This window comes from Canis lupus, chromosome 4 (genome assembly GCF_003254725.2).
Source record: "Canis lupus dingo isolate Sandy chromosome 4, ASM325472v2, whole genome shotgun sequence".
Classification (NCBI taxonomy): domain Eukaryota; kingdom Metazoa; phylum Chordata; class Mammalia; order Carnivora; family Canidae; genus Canis; species Canis lupus.
The window spans coordinates 26,633,630-26,654,493 of NC_064246.1; the positions used below are offsets into that span (position 1 = coordinate 26,633,630).

The window sequence follows — 20,864 nt, forward strand, 5'->3', positions numbered from 1 at the left end:
GAAGCAGGCTCCATGCAGGGAGCCTGATATGGGACTTGATCCCAGGTCTCCAGGATCAGATCCTGGGCTGAAGGTGGCACTAAACTGCTGAGCCACCTGGGCTGCCCTGTCTTTAGTTCTGAACCTCTTTTTCTCCCCCCGCCTCTTGCCTCTATTTGTGCATGAGTGACATGTCTGAATGTGTATGTTGAGTTGTAATTCTTATGCTCTACCTCGTTTCAGGGATAATGTGAGGTGGCTAATAAGAATAAAAACCGTAAAACAAAAATAGCACCTTGCCAGTGCAAGGGAAAATATTTTGAAGGGGATGATAGCAGAGGAAATGCTTATCTGCAATAAAAAGACCAAACAGGAGATGCTGTTCCTGGTAGGTCGGTATAGATCAGGATTATTTGGAACTCCCACATTCCAAAGACTTGAGTCAAGACCAATACGTTTAGGTGAAGAGGGAGAAATTAACTATGGGCCTTGGTAGGTAAATAAAAATATAATCCATTGTTTGCATGATTGCTCTTCCTTTATCTTAGCTATTAGTTGGTGGCGAGATTCTAGTATATGATCTTCACCTCGCGCACACATAGTATCTCAGTTTGCCAGCTCAAGTAAATGACTTATTGTCTTGAGAGAGTCTTATCTGCAAGGGGGGGAAAGAAGAAAAAGAGACCAAGGAGAGAACAGAGATGAGTGGAAAGAAGGAGAGAGGGAGAGCATCCTCTAATTAGCCTGGATAATGGTAAGATTAATGAGGTGCTCTAGTTAATGAGGCAATTAGCTGGCAGAGGGAGTTGTTCAGTCTTACCAGAATCCCTAAGTGGGCTTGAGGTGCCATTTTAAGAAGTTGAATCAGATATTTAAGGAGGAGGGGGAATTGGGCTTCCAAAAGTTTGAGGCCAGAAACCAGTCAAAACACACTTGCCTGGAATCTGTTTGATGCAGGTTAGATGGGGACATCGCCCTGCCTTTGTTTCTCCACGGGTATTGTATCCTGGCCTCATATTTCCACTCTCTCAAAACCTGGCTGGGTTGTCATGAAATGAACAGAACCTTCTCTGCTTACTTCATCCTTTCATGCCAGTTCTGTTCTCTTTTTTTTCTTTTTTCTTTTCTTTTCTTTTCTTTTCTTTTCTTTTCTTTTCTTTTCTTTCTTTTCTTTCTTCCTCTTCTCCTCTCTTCTCCTCTCTTCTCTCTTCTCCTCTCTTCTCCTCTCTTCTCCTCTCTTCTCCTCTCTTCTCCTCTCTTCTCCTCTCTTCTCCTCTCCTCTCCTCTCCTCTCCTCTCCTCTCCTCTCCTCTCCTCTTCTCTCCCCTCCTCTCCCAGTCACTGTGAGGAGTCATTATTGCTACTTCTCCATTATGTTAATTCCCCTAAAATGGGCACCATGTCTCCACCATTAGATTCAGCTCTTCTCTGGAAGGAGTCTATATCTTTCTTTCAGACTGCAATCTCCCTAAGGATGGGAATCAGTGTCCTTTACATTATTTTAGGAACTGCTGAAAGGGAGCAAATGATTCCTCTCCTCTTTGCTGCTCTGAATCCCACCGTGATTCCCATCAAGGATTCTATGGCTCTTCATTCCACAAATATTTATTGAGACCTGTTATGTGCCAGGCATTGTGCATAGACACTGGGTTCCTGCTCAAGGAGCTTATCTTCTGAGGTGGGAATGGCAGGAGAGACAGAGGATAAGTAATCAGATAAATAAATATAAGTCAAGCAGGGTAACAGGGTTGGGGATACAGGGAAGTACTGTTGTTTCATGTAAGGTAATCAAAGGTGGTCTTTCTGAGAAGGTGACATTTGACAGCAGGAACATGCAATTATTTGGTCAAGGGAATGAGAATTTCAAACAGAGAGAATAGCAAATGCATTTTCTATTTTGGTATCTCCAAGGGAGTGTGCATGACCAGGAGCACGGTCCCAGGGGGGCCCAGGGAAACCCGATCATCTCACATCTCAGAATCTGATGCTGCACCACCTGCTGTGGCAGATTGTCTCCTGTTTGGGCTGGGCCCAAGCTCAGCTGGCATCAGCAGCCAGGGGCACCTCTAGGTGTCTTCCTCTTTCCACCTGTCTATGGAGTCTTTTAGGCTCCTAGAAGCAAAGGGTATGGGTAAAAATTTGGTCCCTGCTACTTAATACTTTGTGATGTTAGGGAAATGACTTAACTTTCTTTTTTTGGGTTTCCTCATCCATGAAATAACTCTCCCTGGCTCAGAGATTAAATGAGTTAATACATGGAAATGCTTTGAATATAGCCTGCCCAGGGTAAGTGCTCTAGGAATGTTAGCTGCCATTATTATTCTTGTCCTTGATTTGTTTTAGCAAACAAACAAACAAACAAAATCTTTCATATATTGTAAGGTTGGCTTCCTCCTCCTGAAGCTGTTCATCCTCTTGCTCACCTGCAAAATGAGGGGCAGAGCTGAACATGAACTCTAAGGCTTTTTGCCAGACCTGCCTTTCTGGATTCTACTCTGAGCCGCATGGAGTACACCTTCATCCCAAGGTTACGGAGCTGCTTCTGTGCTTACAGACCTTTTTCCTCTTCAGGAGTCACAGAGGCTAGTCTTTTCTCCTCAACAGCAAGTTCCTCCAAGTCACGGATGAAGGCCCTACCTGTTTTATGTCCCCTGAATCACATAGGACAGATCTGAAGAATGCCTAGATCTGGGTGCTTTACTCTGTGCTTATAGTGGATTCCAGAAAAATGCTTTTTACTCATGCCATTTGGCAGGCAGTCCCTTCAAGCCACCTAGCTCTCTTCATTGTGACTCTTCATGCTTCAGGCTGTCTCCTGGTGGAAGCAGCGTAGTATAGCAATGGATAGGTCTGAGGTCTGACATGGGGTCCTCACTGTCTGGGCTTAAGTTCTCCTGGTTCTATGCCTTTAGAGATAATAATGATATTTACGTTACTAAGAGGGTCAATGAGTCAATTCATGCAAGCACTTAGAAAGACATGTCTGATGTGTGGTCTAGGTGTTAATCGTTGATATTGTTTGCTGTTATTATTGTTAGTAATATTCTTTCAGTGTGTTTTATACCTATAAGAGTTTTAGAATCAGGAAGGTTAGGGTAGAGCCAGCTTCTCTGAAGGTACAGGATTCTGGTTTGTGAGTGGCAATGCCTCTTGGTCTTGTCTCATGGTCTAATTAGTTGTCACCTCCATGATTATAGGTTTCTTGAGGACGCGTTGCCATCTTCTTGTGCACCTGAAACTGTCGTGCTAGGGGATCCAGCAAATATTTGCAGAATTAACAACTGGTTGGATGGATGGATAGATGGATGGATGGGGTGAATGAGAGATGAGCCTTCTCTATATTATTATTACTATCATGATTATTATTACTGACTACCAAAGAGATGAGAATCTTTTAGCTTGTTTCTCCCCCCACACACACACACCACATCATCTTAATCTTCCTTTAATTCTTGCTTTTCTCTTTGATTTCCTCCTTGCTTTCCCTTTCCAGTGCCAGCTCCCCCATGGTCTCTGGACCCAAACATGGCACTCCTCATCTATTATTTTCTCTTCTTATCCTCACTACTAAGTATCAAGTACTCCCCAAATCCCTTGAAGGTGCAAATCTATTCACAGTGTGGTGACCCAGGTGAAAGGAATTGAGATTTTGTTGTCTTCCCCTGATTTCTGTTTCCCAGGATGACCCAGAATCACTTGCGGAGGTAGCAAGACAATGAACCCCACCTCCTTTGCCTTGACACTCTCTGCCTCAGTGTTTTGCTAGCAGTCTTTGCCAAGTGTATCATGGCTGAAATCGATGCTGCCAGCACACAGAAACTCACACCTTTTCTCAGGCTGGCTCTCTCTGCTCTACACTTACGGCCGTTTAAATGTCACCGCTATTGAACAAACAGTGGAGTAATGTGTCGGGAAGACAGCTAATGCTATATTTTGGTAAGTTCTTATCAAAATGCCTCGGGCAAGCTATTTGCCCTTGATAAAGAGAATTCTAGTCTTGTTGGCGAGAAACTCAATAGTAATTATACCAGGCCAAACCCTTGGGACTTAGGCCCCCGTGGGAGTCCTGATCCAGCCCTTTTGGCCACAGAGTAAATGGAGGTTGGGCCAATTTCCTCAACACCAGCAGGCCTAGGTAGTTTCTTTTCGGAAATTGATGGCTCCCCATAACTTTGAGAAGCACTCAATTTTGGGGCCTTGGTTTCACCATTTGGAAAGTGAACTTCCTGTGCTCTGTTAGCCTACTTAAATAATCTCACCGGGTTATCAGTGGATAATCACTCTGTAGGTAGGTCATAGCAGCTGGGAGCTTCCTAGCCCCCATCATTTTCATCGTAAAAGCAGGAATCTGGGGCCCTCTTTTCAGTGGAAAAATTAGTGGCATTAATCATTGTTACTCGTAATATTTCTAGTTAGCTAAGGACGTCTTTTTGGAAGTATCTTTTAAATCAGGGTGTTAAGAAGCTGGAACTCAAAGGGACTAGTATCTGGATTTTTCTTTTCTGATTCAAATTATCTTTCTTTTTTCTTTAGACCTTTGAAGAAGGCAAATAAGATAGTATTTGTCTTATTTCCCCTCCTCTGCAAACCCTTAACTGATGTTATTCATTTCAGCTGATTTATAATAGAAATAGCAAACAGCTTCCACTTTTTCTGTTAACATTTTTGCAGGGGAGTTGAAGTAAGTAGGTAGAGGGAACATTAGGCGAGTATCTTCCTGTTTTGGGCTGTGGGTTGTGTGGAGATGGTTGGGAGAATTTTCATCTTCAGAGGCCCCTCTCTTTACAAACCACAACATTTTGTAATAAAGTTACCTCCTGTTCACCTAAGTGCTGGTGAAATGTTTATGAGGACCCCTTGCTCTGTCTAAAGTATGCATATTTGGAAGTTATACTTACTAAATAGATTTTGAGTATCTTTACTCATGTATCACAACTGAAGTGATGAGAGATTCTTTAACAAAGAATATTAAGCTTGCACTGATGACTGAGTGGGTACCAAGAGGAAAAACACCTGCCATCTGTCAAGGCAGAAAACCAAAGTAAGTCAAGGTGCGGGGTGGGGTTGGGAAGGTTCCCCACAGGGACAGCTCTCTTGCTTAGGGAAGAGATGGCTGGTAGTCTTGGTTTCTGGTGATCATGCTCACATCCAACTGATGGTCAGAACTTCAAGCAAGCCACCCAAGGTGGATCAGTGCCAGACTGTGTTTCTGTGAAGAAGACCTCTCTGTCCACTCACAGAATACCACTTAGCATGTTTCATGTGTCCTGCTTGTATGGGTAATTTATTCCCTGGCAGACTCAAACTCCTGGTCATGTGTCCTACTTTCTTCCTTAAGGGCTTCAGGAAAGAGGGGGAGAGTAATAAAGGCCCTACACTGAGGAATAACCTCCCCCTCCTATATGTCCTCAGACAGCCATGGAATGTAATGATGTGCAACAGAGGAGAGCTAAGAATTCCCATTGGGCTTTGACATTCAAACTCCACTTGTGCAAATTGACAGAGAAAAAGGATCTCCTAACAAATTTATGAATTGTCCCTGAGATGGAGCACCATGAAAGAAGCCAGCTGTATGGCTTGTTTGACCTCGGGGACATTGAAGATGCTGATGATGGAGCTGGCTTTTTCGTTCACCATTGATCCAGGAGCATGTACATTCTCCCTTCCTCCCACACTTTAGATCGAATGTCATTCTCAGCACTCTTGGCTTTTTTTGTTTTTACTCACAATTGCTGATAATCCATAAACATTTCTGTGTGCATCAACCTCTTTATTTCCTTCGTAAAAACATTTCTTTGTTCAGTGCTCCATGGCTGTGGGAGTTATGGAACTGCTAGTAGGCTCTTTTAGGTAGCAAGAGGGATATTGAAATATGGCAAAGCAGAGAGTGTGCTTATGCGGTGGGTCTGTCCTCCCTCCCTCCACCTGCCAGGTGTTTCTCCCCTGTTCATTATGTTGCTCCCTCCTCTCAATAACCTGTCTGGTTCTTGTCTCCTTTGTTTCTCTCTACTTGTCCCATACTGTTGTCTTTCCATCTTGTGATGCATTTGTTCTTCCTGGCGTTCTCACACAAGGGATCTCATACACTGCTGACCAGCCTGCTGGAGAGGCCACTTTTAGTTCAGGTTTTCATTTGAGCCACTTAGCTATGGGCAGAAATGAGGAGTTGCATGTGAAAAACCACAAGAGAGCTATGGTTATGACAGGTTCTCTGCATGAAATAAGAAAAGAATGATCTCGGGCAAAAGGCTCTCAGCATTCTTCCCGTTTCCATTGCCAACCAAAAACCACCCTAAGCAGATTGTGCAGAAAGTAGGGTACTCCTCAGACCAGATACCCGGCTAAATGTTTCCCTGAAATTGAGCCTGGGAAGCACATTCTGACTTTTCAGTCTACTTGCTCATTAAGCCAACCACATGGGTACAACGTTGTTTGCTCACAGAGGAAATGCCAAATGGAGGCTTGCTGTGCAGCCATTATGAATACTGGCGTTTGTTGAGGGGACTTTCAGGATTGTGTGTACCTGCTTAACCATTGTGGCTTGTGCTAGTGGGAATAAGGTCATTTTTTGTCATCACTATTGCTTAAACAATCTTAATAAGTGTGTGATCTTGTTCTCTAAAACTAAATGCTATCTCAAAAACTATGTGTGAGTGTGTATACACAGGTAGACATGCACATGTACATACACACACAGTAGAAACACTCTACTTAACTACTTTGCATTTCACCAACCTGTATACTCACTAACACCTGCCATTCTTGCATGGAACATACTGGCTGATGCAGAGTCAACAACCTACATATGCACAGCTGGCAGGCTCTCTCCTCATTCAACCAGGCACTTCTGGTCTCACCAGGTGAACTGTATATTTACCAAGAGTCAGTTGAATCTGTTCCCAAATCTAGTTATGTTAGTTGTTTATATTACAATAATGCAGTTTAATTAAATGTTATAAAATCAATGAAACATGAGAGTGCAGGGGATTTTTTTTTTTTCATGAAAACTGAGATGTGAGACTCGAGGTTTGATTTAAAAAAAAAAACAATCAAGTGTGGACAAGGTAGCTATAAAAGCTTGAAAGAAAAAAAAACCCATAAAATTCTAGGAGTCTGTACTCAGATTGCCTTGCAAGAGTTTTTAAGTTCTATTTCTCCCTTAAAGAAAACAGGAAATTTCAGAAGCTGTGTAATGAGGGTGGTTTGTACAAAAGAGTCCACGCTAATATGGGGGAGGAAAAATAATTTTCCCTACAACCTTCTAGGTTCTTGGATGAGAATACCCTGTTATAAAACAAAACAAAACAAACAAACAAACAAAAAATGAAAAAACAAGCAACAAAAACCAGATTAATAGAACAGCAAAAGTAAGTTTAATAGCACGTGTACCTCCTGAATACATGGGAGATACCCAGGAAAACTGAGTAACACCCCACCCCTTCTGCCCCCCTGAAGGCCCAAGCCACCACCATAATACCATCTCCAGCTAAGGACAAGAGATGTTGGAGTGGGAGGGGGAAGGAGACCAGTTATGGGAAGTTACCAGGAAAACCAAGGATAAAGTTGTACAGACTTAAGTCCTTACATTCCGTATTAATAAGAGTTTCTAGAGATCTAGTCATTCTCTTCTGGTACAGAGAGAGACACTCTCACAAATGGAGAGTTTCCTTATAAATGTAAATGTTTCTTACAAAAGGATCATTTCTTGGTTTTTAGAGCTTCTCCCTTGTGTGTTGCATTTTTAAAATCAGGATTTTTTTGTTTGTTCCTTTGTTTTTTAGATTCTACATGTAAGTGAAGTCATGTGGTATTTGCTTTGACTTACTTCACTTAGCATATACCTGAAACTAATAGAACATTATATGTCAGCTATACTTCAGTGATAAATAAAAAATAATAGTGTAAAATCATCCTTATGCCAAACAGGCATATTTTGGGATGACTAATTCTGCCCCCCTTCATTAAACTATGCAAAAAAAAAAAAAAAAAGGCCTAAGCATGCACTAAGAGATTGGCAAATTCGTTGGAGTCCCGTGATTTAAATTAAAATAAAATGCTTAAATACAGGTGTAGCATTTCAATCAACTTTTTCTATTGTGGGTTTCAGGTTCTCGGTTTTTTGTTTGTTTGATTTACTATCTAACCAACTACAAGCTGAGAGCATAGCATATAAAGTAGCCCTGCTCTAATACTTGCCCATGAAATTGAAGTCAGGTTGTTGTGTTGGAAGGAGAAAGGAGAGAACTGGCAAAGAAAATAAATTAATTCTCCAACAACTTGTCAGCCTTTTTTTTTTTTTTTTTTTCTTTTTCTTTGCCATGAAGTTCTGGGTCTAGATAGTAATCGAAACAGCAGACATTTTCTTCGAGGTTATGTATAGAGGAGAATGAGAGTTCCCAAAATCCTGGGACAGTTCCAAAGTCTGCCACTGGGTTCCTGCTTAAGAGCACACTGCTGGCATCCAGAGTCTCCAGGGCAGTACAGATGGAAGGCATGCAGTTGTTGTGTGGATTGGGACAAGGAAGAGCAGGAGTGTAAAGTTCTGTTAATGCTCCCCAGGTCAAGAAGAAAGTTGTAAGTAGCTGTGAGCTGGTTCAGGAATCTGGACCCTATGTCAGTCCAGGCAGTTCTCTTGTCAACAAAGAGCACTCCCTTTTGCAGAAATGAAAAGCAAACTTTGCTTTTGACTCAGAGAATATGTGGGAAGTAGTAGCTCAGTGAGAGAGGCCAGGTGCCAAATGAGCTCAAAGTCAAGCCATTCCTTTGGCTCTACTCGTAGATACAATTGATGTTTATGTTCCCTGATGTGCAAAAAAAGTGCCCTGACATTCATCCCTGAAGTTCACCCCTCTACGAAGATACTCAAAGATTCTAGAGTGGCCATGGAATGGGCTCTGTTAGTAGCACAGCTCTGAGTATATATAAGGCAGGGGCTTTGTGTTGTAGATATGATTTCCCTTGGTCTCCTCCGGAGCCTGACAGGGAGGTACCCATCAAAGACCTGTAACTCTTGGGTAGGACACACTCCATACAATGTGAACTAGCTGGCCAGAGGACCTCCTGTCTGTATTCTGAGGAACACCTTCTGTATCTTCCTATCTGGGAAGGATACCCAGTGGAGTCCAACAGGAGACTCATACACCCTAAGTAAAATAAACCTTCTGTTGCAAGTAAGAGATTGATAAATAATTTAAACACAATTTTAAAAATATGGATGGTTTTCTCTCTCTTTAGCACAAGCAGGTATCCCCTGTGGATGATCATGGTGTTCTCAGATATCATTTCAGTCTGCTTCTTAACCACCATAAGTGGTGCCAGTGCTACCCAGTTCACAAATGAACCCTTGTCTGGACTGGTGTGCTTTCCATTATTGTCATTCATCTCTGGGCTGGCCTCCCTTTATTTTGCTCAAGCTCCCAGCTTTGCTGCTGCTGACCCTCCATCCTGGAATTCCCACCCCTCAGCCTGCCAGGACTCATGGCTTTGCAGGCCTACCACCAGACTTTTCTATCCTACCTCTACTCAAGCTGTTGCCCATTTCCAGTGGGAGGAATACTATTTGTAGCTCTCGTGCAAAATGGTTTAGAGACTTAACACTTGTCTCCTAAAATAGACCCTTGTGTTAGAGGGATCTTGCAGCAGGGCTGCTTGGGCATATGGTTTTCAGCTGTGCCCCTCTCTTCCTGGGGGATGTGTACACACTGTGCTTGGGTGGGTGAGGGTGGGTTCTAAGAACTATCCAGAACCACTATTATTTCCTCCCCTCTGGTCCTGTTGCTAAACTAGGCTTGTTTATTGATCTTATGTCTTTGAGTGTCCTCCCAGTGTGTGCCCCACAGTTCTGCTCCTCACCATCTAGTGTCTGTTTCTCCTCCTCCCCCAGCACTCACGCCTATACACACACGCACACACACACACAGACATACACATCCATCCACTGCTGTGCCTGCAAGTGATGTGAGAAGTGTTGCAGTGGGAAATGATCTAAAATTAATGGTAGAGCCTCTTTACCAGACTACCTGGATTCAATTCCCAGCTTTTAAACTTCCTAGCTTCATTAATTTCCTGGGTGAATTATTTCCCCTCTCTGATTTCAGTTTCATCATATGTAAAATGGGATAATTGTACCTACCTTATAAGATTATTTTTAGGCATACAAGAGTTAGTATCTGTACTTTGAACAGTGCCTGACATACGGTGAGAACTTGATGAACATTAACTGCTATCATCCAGTATCTGAGCACCAGCTACTTATGAAGCTGAAATTATTATTTTTTTCATGACATTTCTCAGATCTATTATATACAAGTAAGTACACAAAACCCACAAGGTTCAGGAGGAATAGTCAGCTTCACACCCAATGTCTCCTCAGATTCATTGAGGATACTTTTTTTTCAAAACACTTTTAGCCGTAAATATTTGTAAATGATGACATATTTCTAGCCCATCAAGCAATTGATAGCCAAATCCATCTGGGCAGGCTCTTAGCGCAGGACCTCGCCTCTGTTACTGGGTAATTCTGTATTTTTAAATTCTTTGTATCTTGAAATTTTAATTGGGGGTTGATAGCAGGTTCTGATAACTTGTAAATAGAGACTGATCATTTGTTAGCCTGGGTTTCGATAAGTTGACTTTGTAAAAAAAAAAAAAAAAAAAAGTCTATGGTCAGAAGCTGCTGTTCAGTGAAACTAAGCCAGACTAGGTTTTCCTTTGTGTATTACTTGGGGGTGTATTGTTTCTCGGTAGACAGTGTGTATGACTTGTGCTAACCTTGCCTGTCTCCTTGCCTCCTATCCCTACCCAGCCTAGCCTAACTTGTCCAATACAGATGGAGTAAACTTCCCATGGCACTGCTTTGATCATGTCTCTTTCTTGTAGCAGAAAGGTACTTAGGGTACCTGTTTACCTCCTAAAGAACCTATTCACCATCCTGCAAAACCTAGTGGAGCTTAATGAGGCAGGGAGCCTCCTTTTCCACTGGCCCCTCACAATCATGGTTCCACCAAGCTGAACAACTCCTACTTGTCACAAATGCTCTCTGCTCTTCTCTCTCTGCCCTTCTCATCCTCATTCACCCCCTTTTCCAAAGTGTCTTCCTAACCAGCATGCCACGGTCCTATTAATTTTCAAGACTCAGAGTAAAGCTACTTTCCCCCATGAATATCTCCCTAATTCCTCTCCATCAAATGTAACCCCACTCCCCCACCCCCCGAAGTGAGGTAATCCTCTGTCTCCCATCATGGATGTACCATCTATCATTTGCAGTATTGGGTATAAGATCTCTTCAATGGATATTTTTATGCTTAAATCATATACATGTGTCTAATTATAACTTTAAGACAAATTCTTAGAAATATTTAAAGTCTTGATGCATTTTGCCAAATTGTCTTTTAGGCAATATCAATCTGCTTATTCTCAATTGTCTGTGTATCAGTGCGAATTTCTTCCATACTCTCTATTACCCTGGGTATTATTTCCCCACACACACTTAAAATGATGTTGATAAGTTTAAAAAAAGAAAAAAAAACCCTTTCATTTTATTTCATGTTGCATTGATCTAATTTCTGGTGAGGCTGAACATTTCAAAAATGTGTTTATTAGCCAGGCACATTCTCTTTGAATTGTCTGTTGACAGGGCACTTGACACTTCATATCATAGTATTTTTGTGAACTCATCAGCTACCAAGGATGCACAGCATAAACAGCTATACTTTCAGCCTCAGCCACTGTGCCTAGCATGTGGTGGGTACCTAGTGAACATTTGTTGAAAGATTAAGTGATGAGTATATATATATGGCTGATGATTTTTAGTGTCCCACATTTTAAAAAAATGTAGAGTCTAGTTAAATCTCTAGTCCAATTCAAGACACAAATCTGGAAGGCAGCATTTAGTGTGGTCCCAGCAGTTACTCCTCCTTCATAAGCCCCCAGCTATGAGGTTCATTTGTGGTTGGGGGGCAAGGTTAGATTTGCAAACGTTGAAGTAAGGAGTAGGGGGCAGTCCATGAATCTGGAACATAACATGCTCTGTTGTTCATACTTCTGGACCTCACCAAAATAGAGATTGTCATCTCCGAGCCCAAGAAGAAGGAAGGCAAGGCAGAGGAAATATCAGTTTTGAGACATGACTGATTTCGGCTGAGAAGGTGGGGTGACAGATGCGGGGACAGACGCCTGCCCTAATTGGGACTGAGTCTTCTTAGATGTCCACTCCTTTCCTTGTAGAAAATGAAATTCAATAGAAGTTGGTTTATCTGGCATCCTATCAAGAAGAACTTTTTTTTTTTTTTTTATAACATCATATTGGTTCAAGTGACCCTAAGGCACTGCAAGTTGATGTTCAGGGTCACTTTGGAGTCAAGATCTTACAGATTATATTATTATTCTCTTGAAAATTGGTGATGTTGGCACATGTGGTAATTTCCTAGTCACTAGGACACCTTAGTAACCCAAAGCAAAGATTTCTACAGTGTGGCAAAATTTTGTGGGTGTGTGTGTATGTGTATGTAGGTGAGCACAGGAGTGTGAGCATTCAACGTTGGTGATAGAACAATGAGTTGGAGTCAAGCAGGGGTGTGAAACTTATGGAGTCTTGACCGTTCATCGAGATTCTCAGATTTCACCAGCAGACCAACACCTTCTAAGGGTGACTTAACTTTGGAATGGTTTGGTTGAAGCAAGGGAAGTAAGGAAACCAAAACCTCTTTAGCTCTATGCTGGAAGTGTTACTCAATCTCATTTCAAAAAGGAAATATGGGGTCGGGTTATTTTTATTGCTTTTTTCGTTAAGTAAAGAAAGCAGTAAGTGGTTTCTTCCTTGTGTGCAGGTAGCACACCCTGCCAACCTGGATCCTGTTGACAGATAATCGCCTGACAGCCGGCCCTTTGATGTTAAGCTTCACTTAGGCAGAAAGTTTTCCTGCGCCTCCCTAAGCAGTCCTGGGTGGTCTTGTCTGTTCTCCTTCCCAGGAGCCTTGCCCAGGAAACCAACGCGTTCAGGGCCCGGGGAGGGTAGGGTGGGTGGGGGGAGTGATGGGGTCAGCAAACCCCAGGCCACTCTCCTGAGTGCAAAGAGCAAAGAGGAACCCACAAACTCAGCTTAAAACAAACAAGTGCTAAATTAAAAAGAATGTTAAATACAGATCAGCTGCTTGGCTTCTGACAGCAGATTTAATTCTTCCCTCCTCTCACCTGATGGAGCTTCGCCTGCAGGGTTTGCATCAATTATCTGTCGACATGTGGAAAATGATTGATGAGCTGCCTGCGGCACTGGAGTACACTTTGTCAACCACTCATCATTTATACATCTTATCTCTGCCAGAACAAAAGATAGGACAGCCCCGCACTGCAGTTGGGGATGGGAAAGGGGGGTGGGGATGAGAATAGGAGGTGAGGTAGGCAAGTCAGGAAAGCGATTGGGTGCCTATCGGGATGAGCTGGGGTGATAAGGCCCACAGCTCTTGACTCTGAGCTGTCTGGTTCTGGTGTTGCCAAAACCCTTGTACCATCCCTTCTAGTAGGGTCTGGGGGTCAGGGCATCGTGTGCTTTATTAATTACAGCACCATCCCGGGAGGGAGTGGGGAGAGTTAACACTGTCGTCACGGCATCAGCTAACCCCTTGCTTTAATCAACCACTCAGAAGGCAGGGTCTGTAACCATCCCTGACAGAGACGAATCACGGCCTGGTGGATCTAGTCTCTGAGAGAATGTCAGGGGGAGCTGTCTAGAGATCAGCTGGCTTTAGGGGAATTGGCTTGTCTGATGATGGTGGGACTGAATAGTGAAATTCATGGTTTTATACACAAATCTTGTTCCCAAGGCTGAAGTGAGGCCCAAATGTTTTTACTGAGACAAAAGGTGGATAGTGATACTGGCTCCTTACTCGTGAGTCACCTGTGGCCCTGTTCTTAGGACCCAGACCCGGGCCAAGAAGTGGACTGAATATCAGCTCACAAAGGTCTCTACGTCTGCACCCATCTTCTGTCTTTCCTAGTGACCCCATTACAGTCACAAACCCAGGGGATGACCTAACATTCATTTCTAGGCAGTAACTGCTGAAAATAGCAATTCTATTATGGGCTGATCTCTATTAATTCACTCTCTATTAAACGCATCCCATTTATTGATTTTTTTTTCTTTGAAAGAGAGAGTACTGACAAATATCAAGTCAAGTGGCCTAGTTATGTAATGTGAGTGAAAGGCTGAGCAGATTCCTTGGTAGTTGGTTAGGGGTAGAAAGAAATTAAGGTAGAAAAGTTCAACTTTATAATAGAATAGATTTTCCTCCAATAAAACTTGATATACTACTTATAAATCATTAAATGATACAGAAGCATGAAAAATGAACATAGCTTCTGAATGAATTCTAAAAGCAAGGAATAGAATTTAGAGGCAAAATCATATCAGAAAGGAGGTGACTAAACATAATGATGAGATGGAATGGAAGAAAAATTAGAAGACTGAAGGCATCATACCAAGGAGAATAATTCAATGGCTCTTAAAAGTCATAAAGCACAATTTTGAACCCTTGCATAGATTTTTGTTGATATCATTGGGTAAACGGTTACCTCCAGCTATGCCTCAAATGTTGCCGGTTGAGCTAGCAGTGACAGGTAGAAAAAGTATCATGACATCAGGCATTTCACAAAACCTTTGCAAGCATGTTTTAAACATACAGAGGGACCTTCCTGGCCCAGTGGACAAGAGTGGCCACTGACAAGCCCATGTTGCACACAAATGTTCCAGTGAAGGTGGGCCATCCATGCTGATGGCTCTCATTGGTGGGGCCTTTGCCCCTCACAGGCTTCCTCTAACCCTGGGATTATAAACTAAAGAGCAATTACTGTACAATCCTAAAATCAAGGACAGGCACACTCTGCTTGACACAGATCCATAAACTGTAGAGTGACAACAGCAGATGAGTAACATGTCCTTGATCCCTTTGAGGTGGATTATATTTTAAATTTAAATGGTAGCTTCATGTACCACAATGATTGAGGTTTTACATTTTTGTGTGATTTTTATAATCCTCAAAGCTTCAACCTTGGTAGATGGTTACCTACTTGGTGTTAAAAGTTTTGAAAAGTATTTGTATGCGTTTTCTCAAATATATGAGGCTGCTATAACAAAGTGCCACCAACTGGGCGACTTAAACAGCAGGAATTTATTGTTTCACCATTCTAAAGGCTAAATGTCCAATATCAGAGTGTAGCAGGATCAGTTTCTTCTGAGGGCAGTGAAGAACCTGCTTAATTCCTCTTTCCTAGCTTCCGGTACCCACTGGTGCTCCTTAACTAAAAGATGGCGTCTCCCTATGTCTTCACATTGTCTTCCTTCAGTGGATACCTTGTCTCTGTATCCAAATCTCCTCCTTTTTGTGAGGATATTTTGAATTAGGGCCCACCTTACTGACTTCATCTTAAATTGATTATCTGCAAAGATTCCTTCCAAATAAGGTCATATTCACAGGTACTGAGCATTAGGACTTCAATATCTTTTTTGAGGGTTACAATTCACCCCATGACAGTGCTACCCAGGGACTTTATTTATTTTTATTTATTTATTTATTTATTTATTTATTTATTTATTTATTTATTTATTTAATGATAGTCACAGAGAGAAAGAGAGAGAGAGAGAGAGAGGCAGAGACACAGGCAGAGGGAGAAGCAGGCTCCATGCGCCGGGAGCCCGACGTGGGATCCGATCCCGGGTCTCCAGGATCGCGCCCTGGGCCAAAGGCAGGTGCTAAACCGCTGCACCACCCAGGGATCCCCCCAGGGACTTTAATGTAAGAAATCACATCCTATGTGCTTTACCTCTTGAGTGTAAGGTTTAGATTTCTATCTTTAAGGGGAAACGATGTCATGTCTCATCTAAGAGTGAGAACACATTAACTACTTGCTAAATAATTTGTTACATTAATGAATAAGACTTTAACTCTGAACTTTTGTGGAAAAAGCAACCATTTTAAAATATGAAATTAACAGTTTTACTAGGAAAAGATGAATTTTCAGTTCACAAAGTGAATGAATTAACTCCAGAGGCATCTGAAACTTAGAAAAATGGGTTCCTTTGAAAAATAATGTATCATGTACTCTCTGAGTTTGGCCATTTATAAGGAATATTCTGTTTATGAATGACACCTTGGGGAGAAGAATTCTTGTGCTAATTTTGTTTCTGTGGAAATCAGTGCCTTGGGTTGGATGTTTATTTTCTTGTGACATGTTGCCACTTGAGGGGAAAAAACATCCTCTGTGGAAAACTTATATTGGAAATTTTTAAAACTGGCTCAATATTGTCTAAATTATCCAGTTCAAATACTGATACAGAAGGGATATTCCCCATCATAAGTAGACTATTGTTTAGTACATACAAATGACTGAGTGTTGAGTTAGTAAGGAAGAACCTTTTATGTTTTCTATTCCAGAAATCTTTTATTCACAAACAGGTGAACTTTTTACATATTTATTAAATAACAAAGCAGCAAAAATTGGCTGTATTTCATAAACAACTTGTTCAAGAAATACAGATATATAAAAAGTTTAAGGATAATGTGTATTTATGTAAAATGGAAGATGTAATGAATATTTTTATCCTTAAATTTTCTATATTTGTATATATTTTGGAATTTGTATATATATTATCAAATATAGTCAATTTTTTATTTTTTGAAACCATATGGCAGGTATATAACAGACCAGGCTGAGGTGAACCAGGCATATTAAGAGCTCGAGATGATGAGTCCCATTAGGGTTTATGCCAAGGGCCCTTGCATGCCAGGCCCCCATCCAGAGACAGTGGTCTCTCTCTCATACCACTTGTTTTAAACAAGGTTATGAAATTTGAAGAAGATCCAGGAAGCAAAACCAAAGAGCTGCACTCAACAATGCCTGACTGATGTCCTATGTCCTGCACAGTCAAATCCCTGTTCACTTTGTCTTCTGAAGCCAGCTTACACCTTACACCAAATTACTCCAGTCTCTACACCTTTGTTTATGCTGTGACCTCCTTTCAGGAAATCCATCCTCTGCTTCTCTGAGTTAATTACTACTGATCCTTTGAGTTCCTGTTCAGATCTCAAGCCTGTGAAAAACCTTCTTGGACATTTTTATCCTACACCAGCCGTTTCTTAAGCTAAAACCCTTTGTGTCACTATAATACACTTGGATGCTTGTTTCATATTAGCCATTCCTGTCTCAGCTCAACGATGGAAGATATCTTTATGTTAGACAACATCTAATTTACCTTTCCTTGGCTGTAAATAATGTTGAGTAACTGATCTCACTTGATGCAGAATTACTTAGAGATAGCCCCCATTTATTCACCAAGATGAGGAAAAACCATGCTTTCCCATTGTTCATGCAGGTTAGAATAGAAGGAAAGGACCTCGGGGAAGAAGTGAAGGCAGATGGAATTTGCAGATGGAACGCTATTGACTTGGTGAGATTTTCCAGCACTGTTGGCATTACTTCCCTGAAGAAGATTAAAAGCAAGAAACATCCTCCTGGGAGTCAGCAGAAATGATGAGATGCACTGTGGCTGGGCCCTTGCTCTGTGAAACAGAGTTTATGCCATGGGCAAGGAACACAGTGATATGCTCAACAATGACAGAAGCCCATAATGACAACAAAAACAACAAAATGCATCTGTTTTAAAACTACTATTTTGAAAGACATATTCAGCCCCTGTATCAATAGGAGCTAAACTTGGACTTGGGGAAGAGTGGAGGGGTATGCTGGGCTCTCGATGAGGTTGTGAGTCCCTTTAAGAGATTTGATCAGAGAAATTGGCCAGTGTCCCTGGGGATGGTGATTCTAAAGTTAGGAGCAGGAGGAAGGACTGGGGAGTGGTGAGAACTAAATTAGGAGAATGTTTTGGGAAGATTGTAATTTCAAGAATAGCCCACGGGAGTTGTGTAGTATTGCCCTCCTGCAACTGTAGACATTTTTCACTTTCTAATTCCCTGTTTAAACCTGGACAACTTTAATTTGGGATTAAAAAATGATGGCTGAAATGCAGAGCAGTGTTCTAATGATGAAGGGCTGCAATTTACAGACCAATTAGAATGGCATTTGTTTTCATTCTGCAGCAACTTTTCTCCCCCTAGTGCACCCTTCAATAAGAGGAAAATAGATTCCTGGGTCCATGGGTGGTTTTCTGGAGCTGACAGCTGCCATATGCCCTGGGTTGGGAGGCTGGGGACAGGTTCCAGGCAGCTTCCAGAAAGCCACTCCTTGCATTGGGCCCATTCTATAGAGCCACTCTCGCTGCAAAACAATGCCATTTAACTTCAAGCTCTGACACCTTGCCTATTTCTATTTCATTATAAATAAACCTACCCCCCTCCCTCAGCCCCCTTTCCCTTGCCTCCTCCAGGTCAGGCATTCCTCAATTATAGTCTTAAACCTGACCAAGCAAGAACAGATTGTGACCTTAAGTTATATCTTAAAGTCCTGCCTCATATTGGGACGCAGAAAGAGTTTTTTTGGCATTCTCTTTGACAGGCGGCTTGTAGATAGAACAGTTTTCCATAAGGAATTGAAATCATACATCAAATGTATTGTTTTATATGTAAGCCACTGGAGACCAATGAAAGCAGTTGGTAGAGCCCAAATACCATTACAAATAGATTTATTGTAGTGTGTTTTCTCCCACCTTTTTCTAGAAGTTATTGCTTTAATCTTAAGAATTTATGTATGTATGCTTGTGGCTTTTATATGGTTTATGCATTCACTTTGGAGACTTTTAGCTATTTAGTGGCGAGGTGTTTAAAACAAGTGTTATCAAGGAAATAATTTTGGCTTTACATCATTTTTTTTTATATTTGCCTCTGAATGCTACATATAGAATAGCCAGTCGGCAATATAAAAGAGTTATTGTGGATGTCATGAAAACTTGTCTTTTCAGTGCCCTTTAGTTTGGTATGTTCATCTGCACCTCCAAAAAGCAAGCAGAGATAAACATGCTGTATCCTTTTGCTGCCAAATTAGAAAAAAGCTCTGTGTCTTCCTTCTTGAACCATTTCAATGAAAGAGAACATTAGACTTCAGAGCAATTAAACTCATTCTAGTGTACATGTGCTAAAAGGACTGGAAAAAATGTTTTTTTCTTTCTTTCTTTTCTTTTTTCTTTTTTTTTTGGCCAGCCCCACAGTAACAGAGCTGTTTGAAAATGTAAGAAGAAAAATCCTGAAAGATGTCCTTAGATGATGAATCAAATGATCTTACAAGGCCCATCTCATTTATCATACTAATATCTCAGCTATCATATTTAGTAAAAAAAATTGTTTTAGCATATTGCTCTACTAGTATTTAACTTATTTATTTTTTTACAAACCCTGTTGGTGATATATGTAATCGTGCTGATGTATGTAAAGCTGTGGTTTGTCTAGTTCCTATAAAAACAGCATGTATCCCCTCTGACCCACCCTCTCCCACCTTTTAAAAAAATTTACCTCTCACACCGTTCAATTTCTGTATCGGCATTTCTAAAACTTGATACTTACAGGGAACTTGACTCTTTTGTTTCTTTTGACCATGTTTTAGAGTTGTGACAGTTTTTCTTAGTACAGAGAAGTAGACACACCTAAGAAACCCAATGAGACCTGACTGCCGTGTCAGACTATGAGTGCAGACATTATCCTGATGTTAGCCACTGAGATGAAAAAGCAGGTTGGCAATTTTCTTAGACCACGTCTGGTCCTGGAAAACAGAGGTCTTAAAATCCATCTATGTGTGTGTTGAGGAAGGGCAGTACCTCTTTGGAGATGGAGATCTCTTCTAGTTCAGATATTGTCTGGAAAGTGGGATGACTCAAATCAATTTTCTGATTCTGTTTTGGTCATCTTCCAGGAAACAAAAGACTTTCTTCATAGATTCCGAGTGTAGGTTTAAGATCTATTCTCATCAAAGCCAACCCATCCATTTGGCAGTAAAGAATTATTTAAAAGATGATTTTCAAAGCATGGTTTTACTACTTGAAAATATACCTGGTAATGCCGACCAGTGACTAATGCAGGGCTCCTAGGTTGAGGACCTCTTTTAATGAAGAGTTAAGGATCATCTACAATTAACATACTAATTGTTATAGAACAAATAAATGTAGATACGTTTGTCAAGTTCATACTTGTAAATAGGTTAAGTATTCCCCACCTGATGTGTCTCATGCTATTAATTTGTTAAGTAAACATTGTTTTCATAGTTGAAAGTTCAGTTTCATTCCAGCCTGATTATTCCAGCTTTCCAAATTAGTTTTGTTCAAATTAATGAGACCTTATTAAATTAGAAAGGTGACTTGGATTGGCGATTATAGTCTTGTCACAAATCTCTTCATGGTTGGACCTATATACAGCTTATGAGGTCTTTTGCCCATCAGCCCCAGTGCGTGATTTCTTGGAAAGCCTGCAAGACACAGAGTTATACCCGCCCTTCTGGCTTTTACTTTTGGCCACCAACTTGACTTTGGTGCATCTGTCCCCTGCCCCCTGTTTTTTTTTCCAGTCTCATTTTAACGGATTGCTTTGCCCCAGGCTTTAGTGCATTTGTCCTAACTTCCATTGGATCTCTTGTTTGAATCACTAATGCATTTACACGTTGTCCCCTTACCTAGATTCTACTCTTGAGTCCTAACACTTCCCCCATTGGGCAAATTTCAGGAGAAACTGTTACCTCAGCTTTTCACCTTGTCTCTAGCCATGGCTTCTCCATCATAGGCTGGCAGAAATTTTTTACTTAAAGGTCAAGATTGGTAGGCATCTTTTTCGCTTTAAGAGTTGGCTTTCTCCCAATGTAGATTTTTAAAAACGAATCTCAGATGCACAGAATTGAGTTAATCATAATTCTTGGTTTATGGCATACTATCATCAGTTGGTCTGTGCATGCATTTTA

At 41.3% G+C, this 20,864-nt stretch overlaps 1 protein-coding gene across 10 annotated transcripts in view; it reads left to right on the forward strand.

The window, feature by feature from the left end:
• Window positions 1–20,864, forward strand: part of LRMDA (leucine rich melanocyte differentiation associated) — a 1,023,935-nt gene that overhangs the window by 645,304 nt on the left and 357,767 nt on the right. The window contains exon 6 of one of the 10 annotated variants that reach the window (XM_049108825.1): window positions 17,344–17,992. The exons of the other annotated variants lie outside the window; for them this stretch is intronic. Within the exon in view, the coding sequence (XP_048964782.1) occupies window positions 17,344–17,502 (159 nt within the window). The 3' untranslated portion in view covers window positions 17,503–17,992. Of the gene's footprint in view, window positions 1–17,343; window positions 17,993–20,864 lie in introns of those variants that run through there. 10 annotated transcript variants of the gene reach the window in all.